Source organism: Urocitellus parryii, chromosome 7 (genome assembly GCF_045843805.1).
Source record: "Urocitellus parryii isolate mUroPar1 chromosome 7, mUroPar1.hap1, whole genome shotgun sequence".
NCBI classification, from domain to species: domain Eukaryota; kingdom Metazoa; phylum Chordata; class Mammalia; order Rodentia; family Sciuridae; genus Urocitellus; species Urocitellus parryii.
In genome coordinates this window covers 154,375,866-154,390,338 of record NC_135537.1, presented here as the reverse complement: position 1 = coordinate 154,390,338, position 14,473 = coordinate 154,375,866, and the positions used below count along the sequence as shown (strand labels likewise).

General features: G+C 35.9%; 1 protein-coding gene across 2 annotated transcripts in view; it reads left to right on the top strand.

Annotated features, from left to right (window-relative positions):
• The window catches only part of Stxbp4 (syntaxin binding protein 4), a 155,154-nt gene that overhangs the window by 132,539 nt on the left and 8,142 nt on the right, over nucleotides 1-14,473 (top strand). For both annotated transcript variants that reach the window (XM_026407791.2, XM_026407790.2), the window contains exon 17: nucleotides 258-315. In XM_026407791.2, the coding sequence (XP_026263576.2) occupies nucleotides 258-315 (58 nt within the window). The remainder of the gene's footprint in view (nucleotides 1-257; nucleotides 316-14,473) is intronic.

The following is a 14,473-nucleotide window of genomic DNA, read 5'->3' as shown; positions in this document are numbered from 1 at the left end:
ACTACATGTAAATGACAAGTCATAATCCAGTTATTGCAACTAAAGCAGATTGTTAACTGTTCAAGACTTATTTATTGTGTACTAAAGATGCTGAGTATAAAATCTGATCTGAATTGTCTTAATTCCCCCTTTTTAGGAAATTATTTTGTACAAGAAATGTACTCAAATAATTGTCAAGATGGGGGAGGTTTGTGTCCAGGAAATAAAGTTATCTTCATCATCTTATTAAATGTATTTTTGGTTTCCTTTCACTCTAGCCTTACCTTATGGGTGGGAGGAAGCTTACACAGCAGATGGAATCAAGTACTTCATCAAGTAAGTACAAGCCTCTCAACCAAGTAAGCAATTTTCCTCACATCTGGAGAGAACCTGGAAGTTGCAGAATAATCAGCAAAACCAAGAAATCCTCTTGGAGGTTACAAAAATTAGAAACAAGAAATGAAGCCTCACCATTTTCATTTCATGTGATTTAAATGCTAATATCAGATGTCACTTGGGGGGAAAATCCCTAGTAATAATTTCAAGGGAGACATCAAAATGTTGGAACAGAAACATTATTTGAACTTAAATGGTGGCTACCTAAATTTACTTGCTGGGTAGTAGTGTTAATATTTATGAAAAGTTAATATCTAATGAAAAAAATCCATTTTATATGTCTTAAAACTTCTTCACAAAAATACCCATAACAATCAACATTTTTCAGTGCTTTACAATGTACCCAGACCATTCATTCTGCAAATATTTTTTTGAGAATTTGCTGTTTACCAGGCTGTTCCATGCCTTGGAGACACATAGGTAAAATGTACAGACTGGTTCGCAGATGCCTTGGAATTTACATAATAATGAGGACAGACAATATGTAACTTAAGAGATAAATAGGACAGTATATGAACAAACCCAATTCCACTGGATTCAGAACAACTCTTTGAGTTGTGCATATCTTATCATTTTCCTTATTTTAAAGATGAAGAAAATAACCCTTAAATTGCTGCCAAAAAAATCCACAGCTATGACACAACCAAGCCAGAACTAGAGTCAAAGTCTTCTGATCCAAGATCTTTTGTACTGTACTAGACTGTCTGCTAGAGGCCTTAAAAACCTGGACAAAATTACATTGTCTAGCTGCTGAACTGGTTAGTTTTACTCTGGGCAGAGCGGTATGATATACTTCCTTTGTGTTCTGAGTAAATCCTTTCATGTCAGAATTGGTGTTATGAGAGCACAAAAGGGAATCTCAATAGACTCCTGAGAGCCCAAGAAACTCCCTGTTTATTCTTTTGGTAAATTATTCATGGTATACATTTTTAAAGGAAAAGGAAGACATGTCCTTGCTATCCCTTCAAATGTGCAAATACTTTGAAGCCCTGTGATGTCACATTTCTCTTAGCCTCAGTTTTCCAATCAATAAAGTAAGGGGAAACTATCAACTTTATAGAGTTGTTGAAGTACCTAGCATACAACTGTGAGCACAACAGATGCACAGTAAGTAGTCATCATCATTTTGCAATATGGAGAATTTTTGGTGGAAAAAAAACTGAGAAATCAGATCACTATTATAAAGACTGAGAATTCAAAACCTTCATATTTGAAAAAAATTTGAGGAAAAACTAAGGATAAACCTGGCAAAGTGTTTTCATGGTGTGCTTTCCTTATAGTCTGTAGTGATAAATAAAGGAAAAGTATGAAGGAGAAGGATTTTGGAGCAGAGAACCCAGGAATTCCATGTGCATATTACATTTAGCACCACACTATTCACTTCCAGATCAGACCTCTTCTGTAAAGAAACTTGCCCTCTGATGTGCTGGATTAGTCATGTTTAGTATCCTGTAGGGACATCAGGAAAATAAAACAACACAGTCAAATTTTCATTGAGCACTAGCTGATGTTCAATTGCCAGACATAGATGTTGCTTTCCATGTGTTGTGTCATTTAATCCTTTTAACGATATCTAAACAGATGTCACTTGACTTATTGATGGTATGATGAGGGTGGTGAACTATATCTTGCCATGTTGTGCTCTAGAAGATCCCCAAATGAATGTATGATCAAAGGAAGGAAAGCAAGCAAGCATTATTAACTGGAGTTCTGCTTTCAGAGTCTCTTGAAACGTGTTAATAAATGAGTCCAGACCCCATATGGAACTCCTGTGCCTAAGCTTAGCTGCCTGTCAGTACATCCTAACCCAAAACCAAATATGAGAGTCTAACTAGCGCTGTATGAGAGACAGATACTAAGAACACGATTGCCCATAACAAAGAAAAGGGGGAAGCAAGAGATGGATAGCCAGAGAGTCAGTTTGGCTCCCCACTGGTACCCAGTTGACATAGCTACTGGTCCTTACAGCCTTGGGCTGAATTACTAGTACCAGGGGAAGACTAGCACCCAAGGAGAAGAGACAAAAAAAGAAGGGTCAGCAAACTCTTCAGCTGCCCTGAGATCTAACTCAATTCTTGTGGAACAAATAGGAAAAGAAGCCACATTTACCCAGTCCCCTTTGCTCCACTCAGAAAAATACCCCAAAGGATGCATTCTGGAAGCCCATCAGGTCTCTTCCTTAACCTTAATCTTAATCTTGATGTATGAGGAAAGCATAAAAAACATAAAATAAATTTGTTTTCCAAAGGGCGATGGTGGGTATCATTATCTCACCATTACAGCTGAAGAAACTGTTAAACAGGCTAAATTTGTCAAGGTCATGCACAATAAAATTGCAGAGCCAAGGTACAGAACCAGGGTTGTGTGGGTCCAAAGCCACCCCCTACACACATACTCAGGCTGCACCACCTCCCCCTCCTTATTTTAAGGTTGTCTGTTAACATGTGAAAAGAAAGACATTTTAAACAGATCTCAATGTAGGTACAGCTCTATATCCAATTTAAAATAGCAAAATAGAATTTTGATTTTAAAAATAAGTAGTGATCTTCTGGAGATTAGAAAGGTCAAAGAGGGAAAATAAGAAAATCTAATATCGCGGTGCATCTTTCCCCTCCTCATGGAGGAGTAGGGTGCTTGTTTTGAGTTGTGTTTTGTTTTTGTCATTAGAATTTAACCTCATTCAAGCACCAAGACTTATCTAAACTGTTCTTGAACAAAGTCTTACTTTGATATGTGCCACATACTTCCCTGCCTTCTTGTACAGAGCCCACTGAACACGATCATTATGAACATTCATCCTTATATAGACAGTGAATTCTGCAGGGGACATTGAGCTGTATGTGCTAGAGTAGAGACAAATCTGTCATCTCTCACTGCTCTCCATGTGCCTATCACTCCCTTCACCCCCATATTTTTTCCCTCTACACAGTCACCCTCTTCTCCAGGAATTTCTTATTTGGAGAAGAGAGTAATCTAATTTGAATTGCTTATAAATAGTCTTTGAGCATGGGTCTGCAGGAATTGTGGTGAGTCAAGTATGCAAGTTCTGATGGGGGTGGATTTGATTACAGGATAGCCATTGGTTTAAGAAAATGAGGAGCATGGGCCTTGGACTCCAAGAACTTGGATGCAAATGCTGGTGTTTCCACAAAATAGCTGAATGACCTTGGGCATGTTTATTTAACATCTCTAGGGTTTAATTTCCACATTTATAAAATATAAAGTATATTAGCACTTCCTAGGGTTCCTGTCCAGAATGAATGAGCTGATATATGTAAAGTTTGACATTTGGTGGCAGTTTCTTCATGGCTCTGAGCCACTATGAGTTAGGTGATACTGCCCAGTAAATAAAGTCTACACAAGTGAACATCTACCGAGGTCCTTCTTAGAACTATTTAGGTTTTGTTTTGTTTTAATTTTTATCCTTCCACTACCCCCAACCAAAATTTTGAGGCCACACAGCCTATGTTAGCTATTGAGAGGGGAGGGGTTTATTTGTAGGTGGATGATAGTCTGGAGGCTAAAGAAATAACAATTAACTCACGTTATTGCCTCACTCACTTCTGGTTAAAAAGAATAATGACTGAAATCACCCTCCCAGAACACCCAAAGAGATGATGGTTGGCATACAGATGATCCCTTCCCAGAAACTGGCATCTGTCACTATCTTTCCAGAGATCGAATCATTAAGTCTGATGAAAGATAAGCCTCCAGCAAGAGAATAACTGTCAATGCTGTCTTCAGAATGTCCAGGTGCATATGGTCCTCACAGAGTATTCCTAGCCATTTACCATTTACGTGTCCATCCACACATCTATTAATACTTTGTCATCTACTTGAGTTCTGATGCCAGAGAAGAGCATTTTACCTGGTTTGGACAGACTTATACAGCATTGGCATTGACAGAGCCAGTGTGTCATAGAACTAACAAATGTATGTGTCTGTGTGTGTTTGTGTGTGTGCTGGCATGCATGAACACAGGCATGCTCACTTGCCATAAATATATGTAAATCTGTAGACATACTTGCATAAAATTTATCAGTATATTCTAGGAACATTTTTTCTATTTTCTCCTTAGAAAGTTACAGCATTCTTAATGACAAAGTATTCATTATCTTTAGGGTGCTGTAATAAAATTATCTCATTACTTGATCATTTTTTCGCTCAACTTCTTATCTTCCCCTTAAAGTTGTATACTAATACAAATTTACGATAATATTTTCATATGATTCTATATTAAAGTATGTTATGTAATAAAAAATATTTTGAGAGTTATCATGTTTATTGGTAAAACTAACTTATAATTGCAAATTAGACATAGCTGATACTTGCTTCCATTGTACTCTTTTAACTTTCTATCAAAAGATTGAATTTACTGTGATCAATAATCATACTTATATTAATTCCCTAGTTCTACATAATAAATTTTTTCCACCCAGTTTTAAAACATCAACAATACAGAATTGACTTCCCTGCATTATTCTGATGCTCTTGCATTCTGTCTTCCTGAGTCTTTCGTGAATTTGTCAAGCTGTTTGTTAGCTGGGCCCCCCAGGAATTGAAGAACGGCTTCCTAGGCTGGCTAGAATACTTATTCCAAGCTCACTTATGAGGCTGTTGGCAGAGGCCTCAGCTTCTCATATAATGCTGTGGGGTCACTCCCAACATGGCAGCTGCCTTCCCTCAAAGCAAGGGATGAGAGATACCTGACAAAAAAAAAGCTACAGTGCCTTTCATAACCAATCTCAGAAGTGAGTGATATACCTTCTCATTTGTTGTTGGTCACAAAGACCCATCCTGGTACAGTGTAGTAGGCAACTACATAAGACTGGATTCCAGATGATGTGGTTCACTGGGAACCATGTTAGAGGATACCTACTAAAATGCCATTTCCCAATATTATGTCAATTAAATTATATGTACATACAATATTTGTACATAAATAGTATAAGCTTCTAAATATCAGATACTTGCTAATGAATATTCAATTATATTATTGGTGACTTCAAATAGATATAATTATTTGCTTTTAAAAATTACTTGCTTGATCTTGTAATTCTCCTTATATGTCAAATCTAAAATCGGAGGTATTGAAATACTGTTTCTCATGTTATAGATTCTGTTCTCTATTACATATCAGTAGAACATAGGGAATCTGTGGGGTTTTTTTTTTTAAATAAAATTAAAGTTTTGTGTAGAGCTGGGAAGGAAAGTAGATGACACCTCACACCAGCTCTCAGTTGATGATGACTACCTCAAGTGTTGTTTGAGAATTCTAAAGCCATATTTAACCTCACTAACATAGGCCTTGATCAATTAATTGGATATGTCTGCCGTGGGTGTGGGGAAGTAATGTCTTATAAGACATGTGCCACATCTTTGGAATGTTGATTTTCTACAGCATATTGCTAACATAGAAACTCTGCTTGGATGAACAGTAATAAGGTAGCTATTGGGTTGGAATAACAAATTATATGACAATCACTCCCCAATATCTTATGAGATGTTCAATATTTGAAGCTTTGCTTTTATAACTCTAATTTTCGATAGGCATGATTTTCTTATTTCCAATCAGAGTTCATTAACAACCATAAGTATGTATCTGAACTTTGGATAGAATAAGATAGTTAGGTTGTTCCCAGGTAGGAAAGAATGTGGGTCTTAACCTATATATGGATAAGATTGACCATTGTCAGCCTACTGTGTTAATTAAAAACTTTGGTTATACCGTGTCATCTCCTTTATAAAATAAAAAATTGAAAATACACAAGGAAGAATTTGAGCTTACAGTTTCTTAGGGCCTAACTTTATTCTGCAAATAGATCCTATCTTTAGTAATTCTAAAGCAATTAGAAATTTGGGGGATTAGAGAGGAAATTTGGGAGATTGGAAATAAAAAGTTACTCCTTTTACCTTTCCCCGAATCCTGGGTTGTTTTAGCTTCACTTTTTGGACATTGTGAAGCTCTCTCCCTGTGAAGACCTCATTAATTTGGCTGCTTTGATTCATTTTCAATGAGTTAAGAAATGTCCACTGACAGACTAATAAGCTCTAAGGCTCATTTAATGAGGCGTCAGGACGATTTCTTTGCAACTGACTTCGGGATAGGGTAGGCTCCTCGCTGTCTTCTGCATGGATAAGAACCTAAGCATATCATTCTTTTTCCTTCCTTTTTTAAAAATATTTTTAGTTGTAGATGTACACAATACTTTTATTTATTTATTTATTTATTTATTGGTACTAGGGATTGAACTTGGGGGTACTCAAGCACTGAGCCACATCCCCAGCCCAATTTTGTATTTTATTTAGAGACAGGGTCGCAACTGAGTTGCTTAGCACCTTGAGGTTGCTGAGGCTGGTTTTGAACTCATGCTCCCATCTTAGCCTCCCAAACCGCTAGGATTACAGACGTGCGCCACCACGCCTGGCTATTTATTTATTTTTATGTGGTGCTGAGGATTGAACCCAATGCCTCACATGTGCTAGGCAAGCACTCTATCACTGAGTTATAAACCTAGCCCTCCAAGCATGCCATTATTAATGAGACAATAATGAAGAAACCAACACAGGACTTAAAAGGAGTCAAGGTAGACCTGATTAACATTTTGCCTACAAACACTACTTTTCTATGAAGAAGTTGTAATATACTAAAATCCTCACTAGTTTGCATTTCAAAGTTGTAACCACCTATGTGATAACTGGTTCAGAATATCCATTCTGTAGCACATGGTGTTGTATGTGTAGGACTGAATATTTATCCAGTGAATAAATACTGTTGGCAGTTTGGAGAAGCAGTCAATGGGGGAGAGAAAGGAGGCTTCAGTACCTAATGGACCTGGGTTCTAATATTTTTGTCACCACTTTCAAGCATGAACTTAGTATTGGTTATTTCAATGTATCCTCCTGAAAACAATAACAATAATTTCTATCTCCCCAAATGGTTTTGAGAATTGAATGAAATTAGGGATCTAAAGCCCCTGGCAAAATACCTGGCTCAAGGTGAGCTCTTAACAGATATAGTTTCCCCTTCCTTCCCTTACTTCATTGCTATTTGCCGATGAAGGAGTTTTAAATGACAACATTTGCACAGCTGCAAATAGAAACCAGTAGCCAAAACCTACATTTCTACTACTCTCTGGACAGTCAAAAGCCCAGTGATAGGAGCAGAAAGGTTGCATTGATCATGAGCCTGGAACAGCTTGCCCAGGATTTTCTATAAATACCTACAAAGAGGTGTAGAAATATGAAATTCTGTAGGAGAAATTGTCATTTAAACGAAAGGCCAGCCAGCTGGCTTGGGTTATTCAGAATGGCAAAGCCACTGATAGGAATAAAACATCCAGATCTAGACATCCAACATCAAGCTCTTTTCCCTACCATTTCAATAATGACAGGTATAAATTGGGCATGAAGCATGATTTCCAGAATTTCACTGGGGTATTATAAGCAAATCCCCCAGGATTGCATAGAGTTCTTTGGAAATTTATCACCTTTGGGGAGTTATACTTGGTTTAGCCAGATGTAGACTTCTCTCTGCTTCTAGGACCCTTGATGTAGATTTATTAACATATACTTTTTTTGTCACTTTTCCTCCCAAGTTGCTGTGTTAGCTTTCTAGTGCTTCCATAACAAAATAGCCCAGACTAGATGTCTTAAACAACAAAAATTTATTTTCTCACAATTCTGGATGTCTGAAGTCCCAAAATAAGGTGTCAGCAGGGTTGGTTTCTGTTGAAGCCTCTCTACCTGGACCCAGTTCTGTCCTTAACAATTGTTTTTCCTTTAATTTGCTTTCTGTAAGATCTTTGGCACCTTGTTCTTCATCCATTGGATTACTTTCATTGTCATATAATCTTTCTTGTAACAAATTTACCAAGTTTTAGGCAAATTGCAAGAATTGATTCAAACCCCAGTGCCTTTTTACTTCATAGAAGTGGCCCTAGGCATTACAAAGAAGCAACTGAGGAGTAAGGGAGTGTGGCAGACAGAAAACAGTGATCTCGAACAATGTCCAATCCTGGTCCCCAGGACTTGTGGTTATGTTAAGTTACATGGTAAAGGGAAATTAATTTTGATTGTCAGCTAACCTCAAAGCAGAATGTGTGTCCTGAATTATATAAGTTATTCCAATCTAACTACATGAGTTCTTGACAGTGGAAGAGGGAGGCAGAAGAGAGTCAGAGAAAGACATGTGATGGTAGATGCAGAATCCAAGAATCTATGTTGCTGACTTTGAAAATGGGGGATGTGGGCCAATGTGGGTGGCTTTTAGAAGCTGGAAAAGAAGAGAACGATTCTCCCCTAAAGTGCCCATAAAGGAATATAGCCTTGGCAATACCTTGATTATAGCCCAATAAGACTCACGTCAGATATCTGAACTACCTACCGATAAGCTAGTACATCTGAGTAATTTTAAGCCACTAAATTGCAGAATTAGTTATTACAGTAGAAAACTAATACAGGGAGTTAGAGGTAGAGGCGAGCTGGTAATGCTTTGGTGTAGGTAGAATGCATCCAGGCAGTATTAAATGTTTTCTAGATTAGGAAGCTCAGAGTTTAAATAACTTTCCCAGGGACACAGAGGTAGCCAAATTAATAGATGGGCAATGGAATTTCAAACCAATTCTGTATAGTCCCATATAAAAGAATAGTGACCCTGCTCTGCATCTTAGCCCTAGCTGTACTACTGTATGACCTTGGATAGGGTACTTAAGCTCACTGAGCTTCAGTTTCTTCAAATTGTAGAAGTTGTAGAGAAAAATAATGTTCATGAGATTTTTTATAGAAAGAAAATTAGAAAACCAATGTCAAAGAACACTGCAAAATACAAAATGTTTATCTGATGTTAAGTCTTATCCAGCTGCCACATCTGTATCTAATGAATAATCTCAACAGTAAGGGGTTGCCGATCATTTTCATGCATCATAGTGCTACTTCACTCAGTATCGGTATTAACAAGGCATCTCTGTGAAAACTTCCACCCTTCTTTGGGTATACAAGTGTCTAGAAACATGGATCTGTCTACATTCTGATCTTTTTAGAGGCTGAAAATGTCAGTGTATTAAAACCACCTTGGCAAGGGGTAGAGAATGAAGGATAGAGTGAGCTCTTAGGAAGAGTTTTGTGTTTTTAAAACATTTTATATTCTAATGGTTAAAACTAGATTTGTTAGCTTACAAGAGTATTTATTTAATTATAACTTAAAGCCTGGGATTCAAGTAAATTTACATATAAATGCCAGAAACTCTAGTTAAAATTGAATTATCATACTGCTTCAATCATTACCTATCACCAAATGTGTGAATAGACCTTAGCAAGCTGCTTGGATGTGAGAGTATTGGCAAGGTGGACTAGTGGTTCTAATTACTTGGTGACTTTTGAGCTAAATTAAATGAGTCTCTTTTTCCCCAGATAATGTTAAATTTCTGTAAACATATCTGTAAAGTATGTAAGACAAATTCACTGCATTATCACATCTGAGGATTGTTTTATCTGAACCTCAACTATAAATAAGTTAGTCTCCCACTTTTCAGTCAGTGCTGTAACTATAATAATATGTCAGTGGGATGTATATTGTATCCAGGCATCAAACGTTTATTGATTCCACTTTTTGTGAGCCAGACACAAGCTATAAAGATAAGAAAGACCCATTCCTGACCTGCAGAAGCTAATAGTCTAGTGGACAAAAATAAACATATTTAGAATTTATTGTCACATGACACAAAATATATGACTGCTGGGGAAGCACAAAGGCCTCTGATTCAGGCTTCACACGTACTTTTTATTCACAGTTATTCAGATAACATTTTTTTATAAATTTCATGACAAGTACTATTAAAAAGATATAGTAGCATTGGACAGATTATCTGTGATCATTGAGTTAATTATTCAATTAATTTCACCTTGCTGAGCTGAAGGGCCCCATTCAGATGGTATCACCTAATCCACCTCAGAGCCTCTTCATGTGTTGTCATGGAAACCAACCCAGATAACAGAGGAGTCTAACATACTGGTTAAATTCTCAGAAGTCAGGTCCTGTCTCTAAAACATATGACCTGGACTGATATGTCACCTGTCTCAGTATTCCTTTTCTCATAATGGACAGTTAAATCCATGTAGTCATAAGTCCACACGTGGCAGGCACCATTAAAATCAATCAGTATTCAAAGTATGTGAGAGAACTATAGAGGATGATGGTATGTTTTTTAAAATCCCATAATTTTTCACTAGAATTAGAGGGTTCAAGTACTCACTCTCAAATGACTGTAGCACTTTACATGATGGTGTCAGTAATACTAACAAGACCTCAAAGATTTTCTCTTTAAGAAGAACTCAAACTCACTTTCAGTTTTGTGATATAAATTCTTCTGTAATACTTTATATATATATATATATATATATATATATATATATATATATATAAATAATATTAGAATCGATATAAAATAAGTTGAAATTGGATGTTTTAAATTTCAGGTTTTAAAGTTTCAAATTTGGTAATTAATAAAAATACGTTTAGTGAGATGTTTAATAAATTTATTTAATAAATTAAGTGAAAGCCTGTGTTACTCATAATTCTATCTTCAAGAACATTAAAATTAAAGGAGTTTCTATATTTTATGTACTTTTTGCACACAAGTGGGAATTTAATCTGAAAATAATGTGGTCTTGCAAAGTGGTTTCTAATTAAATTTAGTGTGTATTAGTCTATATTCTGACAATCTTTTGATTGTTGACATAAAGTAGCAAGAAAACTATTTATTGCCCGTTTTCTGTATTTTAAAACTATAAAAGTAGTACATATATTCCCTGGCAAAGTCAGTCATGGCTTCCTCTTGAAATACTCCCTTGGGCTTGGCAGTGATTCACGTAACACTAACTGCAGTAGCACATCTCCTTTCAGTAGCTTAATACCCACAGATCAGTGCAGCATTCCTGTTTAATGGGTGTGGCTATTTCTTCTGGGTGGTAACTTTGATGTCCAGACTGCTTCATTTCTCTTGGTTCTGCCCATCCTCTGCAGCCTCAGAGTCCTTTACATGTAGTTAATGAGTGAGGATTGAAGAGTGTAGAAGGCACTCCATCTTCTTAAAGACCTCAGACTCATAAAAGAGAAACAGTTCTGTCCCCTTCCATTGGCAGGAACTAATCCCATGCTCAATATAAAGATAGGGTGGGCTAGGAAATGTAATCTTTGCCTGAATGTCTGCCTCCTAGCAGTAATGCCACAGTCTGGGATGGAGAACATAATTTTTTTTTTTACATTGTCAAAGGATATATGTTAAAGTATAAGTACACCCACAAGCCTGTATCATGATTAGTATCTTATAGTTCAGGATATAGGTATCTAGGTATCGATATCAGTAGGACATATTTTTTACTTTATTCTGTTTGTTTTTTGTCCTATCATGATCAAAAACAGGATTAATTTTTCAGAATTACCCAAGGCTGCAATCTGTGATTTATACAACTGTTTCTTTCTTTGAAAAATTAATTATGTCAGTTTTGGAGTTGGGATATTAGCTCTATGTACTGATTGACAACAATCCAAGTCATATATAGTATCTGAAGAATATAATTAATATTCTTTATGTTTTTTATCAGGAATTTTTATCTTTTACAAGTCTAGTGATAGCAATTACTTCAATATTATATGTAAGCAAAATATTACTATAGCTTTAGATTATTATAATTTAATATCTCAAACCTAAGTTTTTTTAATTAATTGGAATTTCAAGATTTCCAAAATGTATTTTTATAGAAAGGACCATAAATATATAATAAAAATAAAATTTGTCCTATAAAGATTTGAATGAGATCCTGCTAACGTTTGATCAGAGCCCTACTGACTTTCCAGATCACTCAGTACAAAGTGCTCAAAGTGTTCTGTGATATTTACAAAGTTCATTAATGAAAAATATTCATTTTAGAGGTACAGTTCTAAAATTATGTAAGGGAGAATTCTTGTATTAGTGGGGACAAAATGCCTATAATCTTCCCTTTCATATTTTGGGATGGATTCCTCATATTGCTGATCTGTGGTTATTCTCATAACCAATGCCTGTGGCCAGATTATATGATACCTTACTATGGTTTGGTGAGGTTTTAGTACTTTTATTGACATGGTTCACCTTATATTCTTGTGCTCTAATTTGTTAATTTATAAAATGGAAATTCTGTTGTAAGTATAGTTCTTTTATATACTTCACTACTTGGAACCTGTGGCCAGGAATAAATTTTTCCAATGATTCGAAGTGACTATTGCCTGAAACAAATCATATGAACATGTATTTACTTTGTTGTCTGGTTCCTATGAATATTATACCCATAAAGTTATCCCCCTAAAAAATGACATTGGAAGTTAATTACTTTTGGCTCTGATCCTGCAGCTTGATCTTAGGCATGATAAAATAATATTGGCAAGTCTTATTAAACTCAATGATTTATAAATAGGGCCATCTACATTGGAAAGTTACAGAAGAACCTCTCCTTTCATCATCACAGACAGTTATAAGAATGAATTTCTACAAAACTGGTACACTTTTTGTCTTTAAGCCCACTTTTTGCTTAGCAGGCTGTCCTAAATTTTTATTTTGAAAGAAAGCATTTGCTTTCTTTTTTGAAAGAAAGCATTTTGCTCCTCTAGCTACGAGGTAAGAAACATAAGGAGGGTAATTATAATGGGATTTAAATAATTCGCTTACATTTCTTTGCCAATGAAATAAAGCATGTTCTTTTAGGTTTTTTATAAGCTCTAAAATATGTCCTTCAATTTACTAATATTATTTTTTAAAAAACACACAATACCATCATTTTCCCCTATCGAATATTATTGTTTTCCAACAACAGATTTGGCAACTATTCAAAGGCAGGGAATAATATGCTTTTCGGATTTTCAAATATGTCTGAACTGCTGTTGATTGCTCTCCAAATCAGGTCAGATGCACTGTCTCTGCAGGAGCATTTGCCAGAGGTACTGTATGTTCAAATGGATGGTTTTCATGTTTTATAGTCAGCTTCATTTATTTTCTGGACCTCTAAATTTTTTATTCTAAATAGCAGCATCTCCCTTTATTCACCATGGGGTCTTTATTAATTAAACAGAATCAACAGGACTGGTTTATTCTCTCTTTTCAGCTGAGTTACCAAGTGCACAAATCAGAGAGGAAATATTTCTAATACTAGAATGTTCTCAAAGCCAGTAAATCTGGGATTATCTCATCACACCGATTATGTCAAAGCTCTTTAGCCACAGTGCTCACAAAGACCTAAAATTGAATGGTATACTCAAAACTGGCCCCATTCCAGCATCATAGGCAAAATTCCAAGTTTTTCTTACAATAATCAGAAAGCCCTAATTATCAATAGACTGTGATCATTCATTGAATATGTGCTCTTTGCCAGGACCTTCACATGCATTACCTGAGTTTCAGAAACTCTGACCCCTTGGTTCTGGATGCTTTTACCAAAGATTCTGTTGTGAAATAAGTTCTCAAAGCACAGAAAACATCACCCTGTTGTTTCAGTGTTATTGTTTCCTAGTGAGTCACTGTAGTAGCTATATGTTTGACACTTAGGTGTGTGCGTGTGTGTTTTTAAGCAAGTCCAGAAAAGTATGCTGTGAATGTAAGACTGATAAAATTTGAATTTCATGGAATTACCTTTCTATTTGGAGCAAGATCAGATGTTGATTTGCTGATTAAAAAAAATCACTTCAGTTTTTTTTAAACATCTTACTTTTGATTATTTTAATCACCAATCTAATGGACTCTGTATTTGTGCAGTTATAATATTTCAAGCTTAAGAATATTGTTTGAAAAAGTCAAATTGCAAAACATGAACCTAAACTTTTCCTTCAGGTGGTTGCTCCTGGTTTCCTTTCTTCCCATCCTCCCCAATTAGGGAACATTATAGGGGAGGGAAATTTTAAAGATAACTTAAATTGCAGTCTCTGCCTTGGACCAACATATTGTAAGTGTGCTGATAAACATGACACTCATGGATACTGAGACTGTGAAATAAGCAGAGCATTCTCCTCCAGCTTCTTCGCTTCAAACACACACTTTTGACAGGATGCTGTGTCCTCGTTTCACCTTGC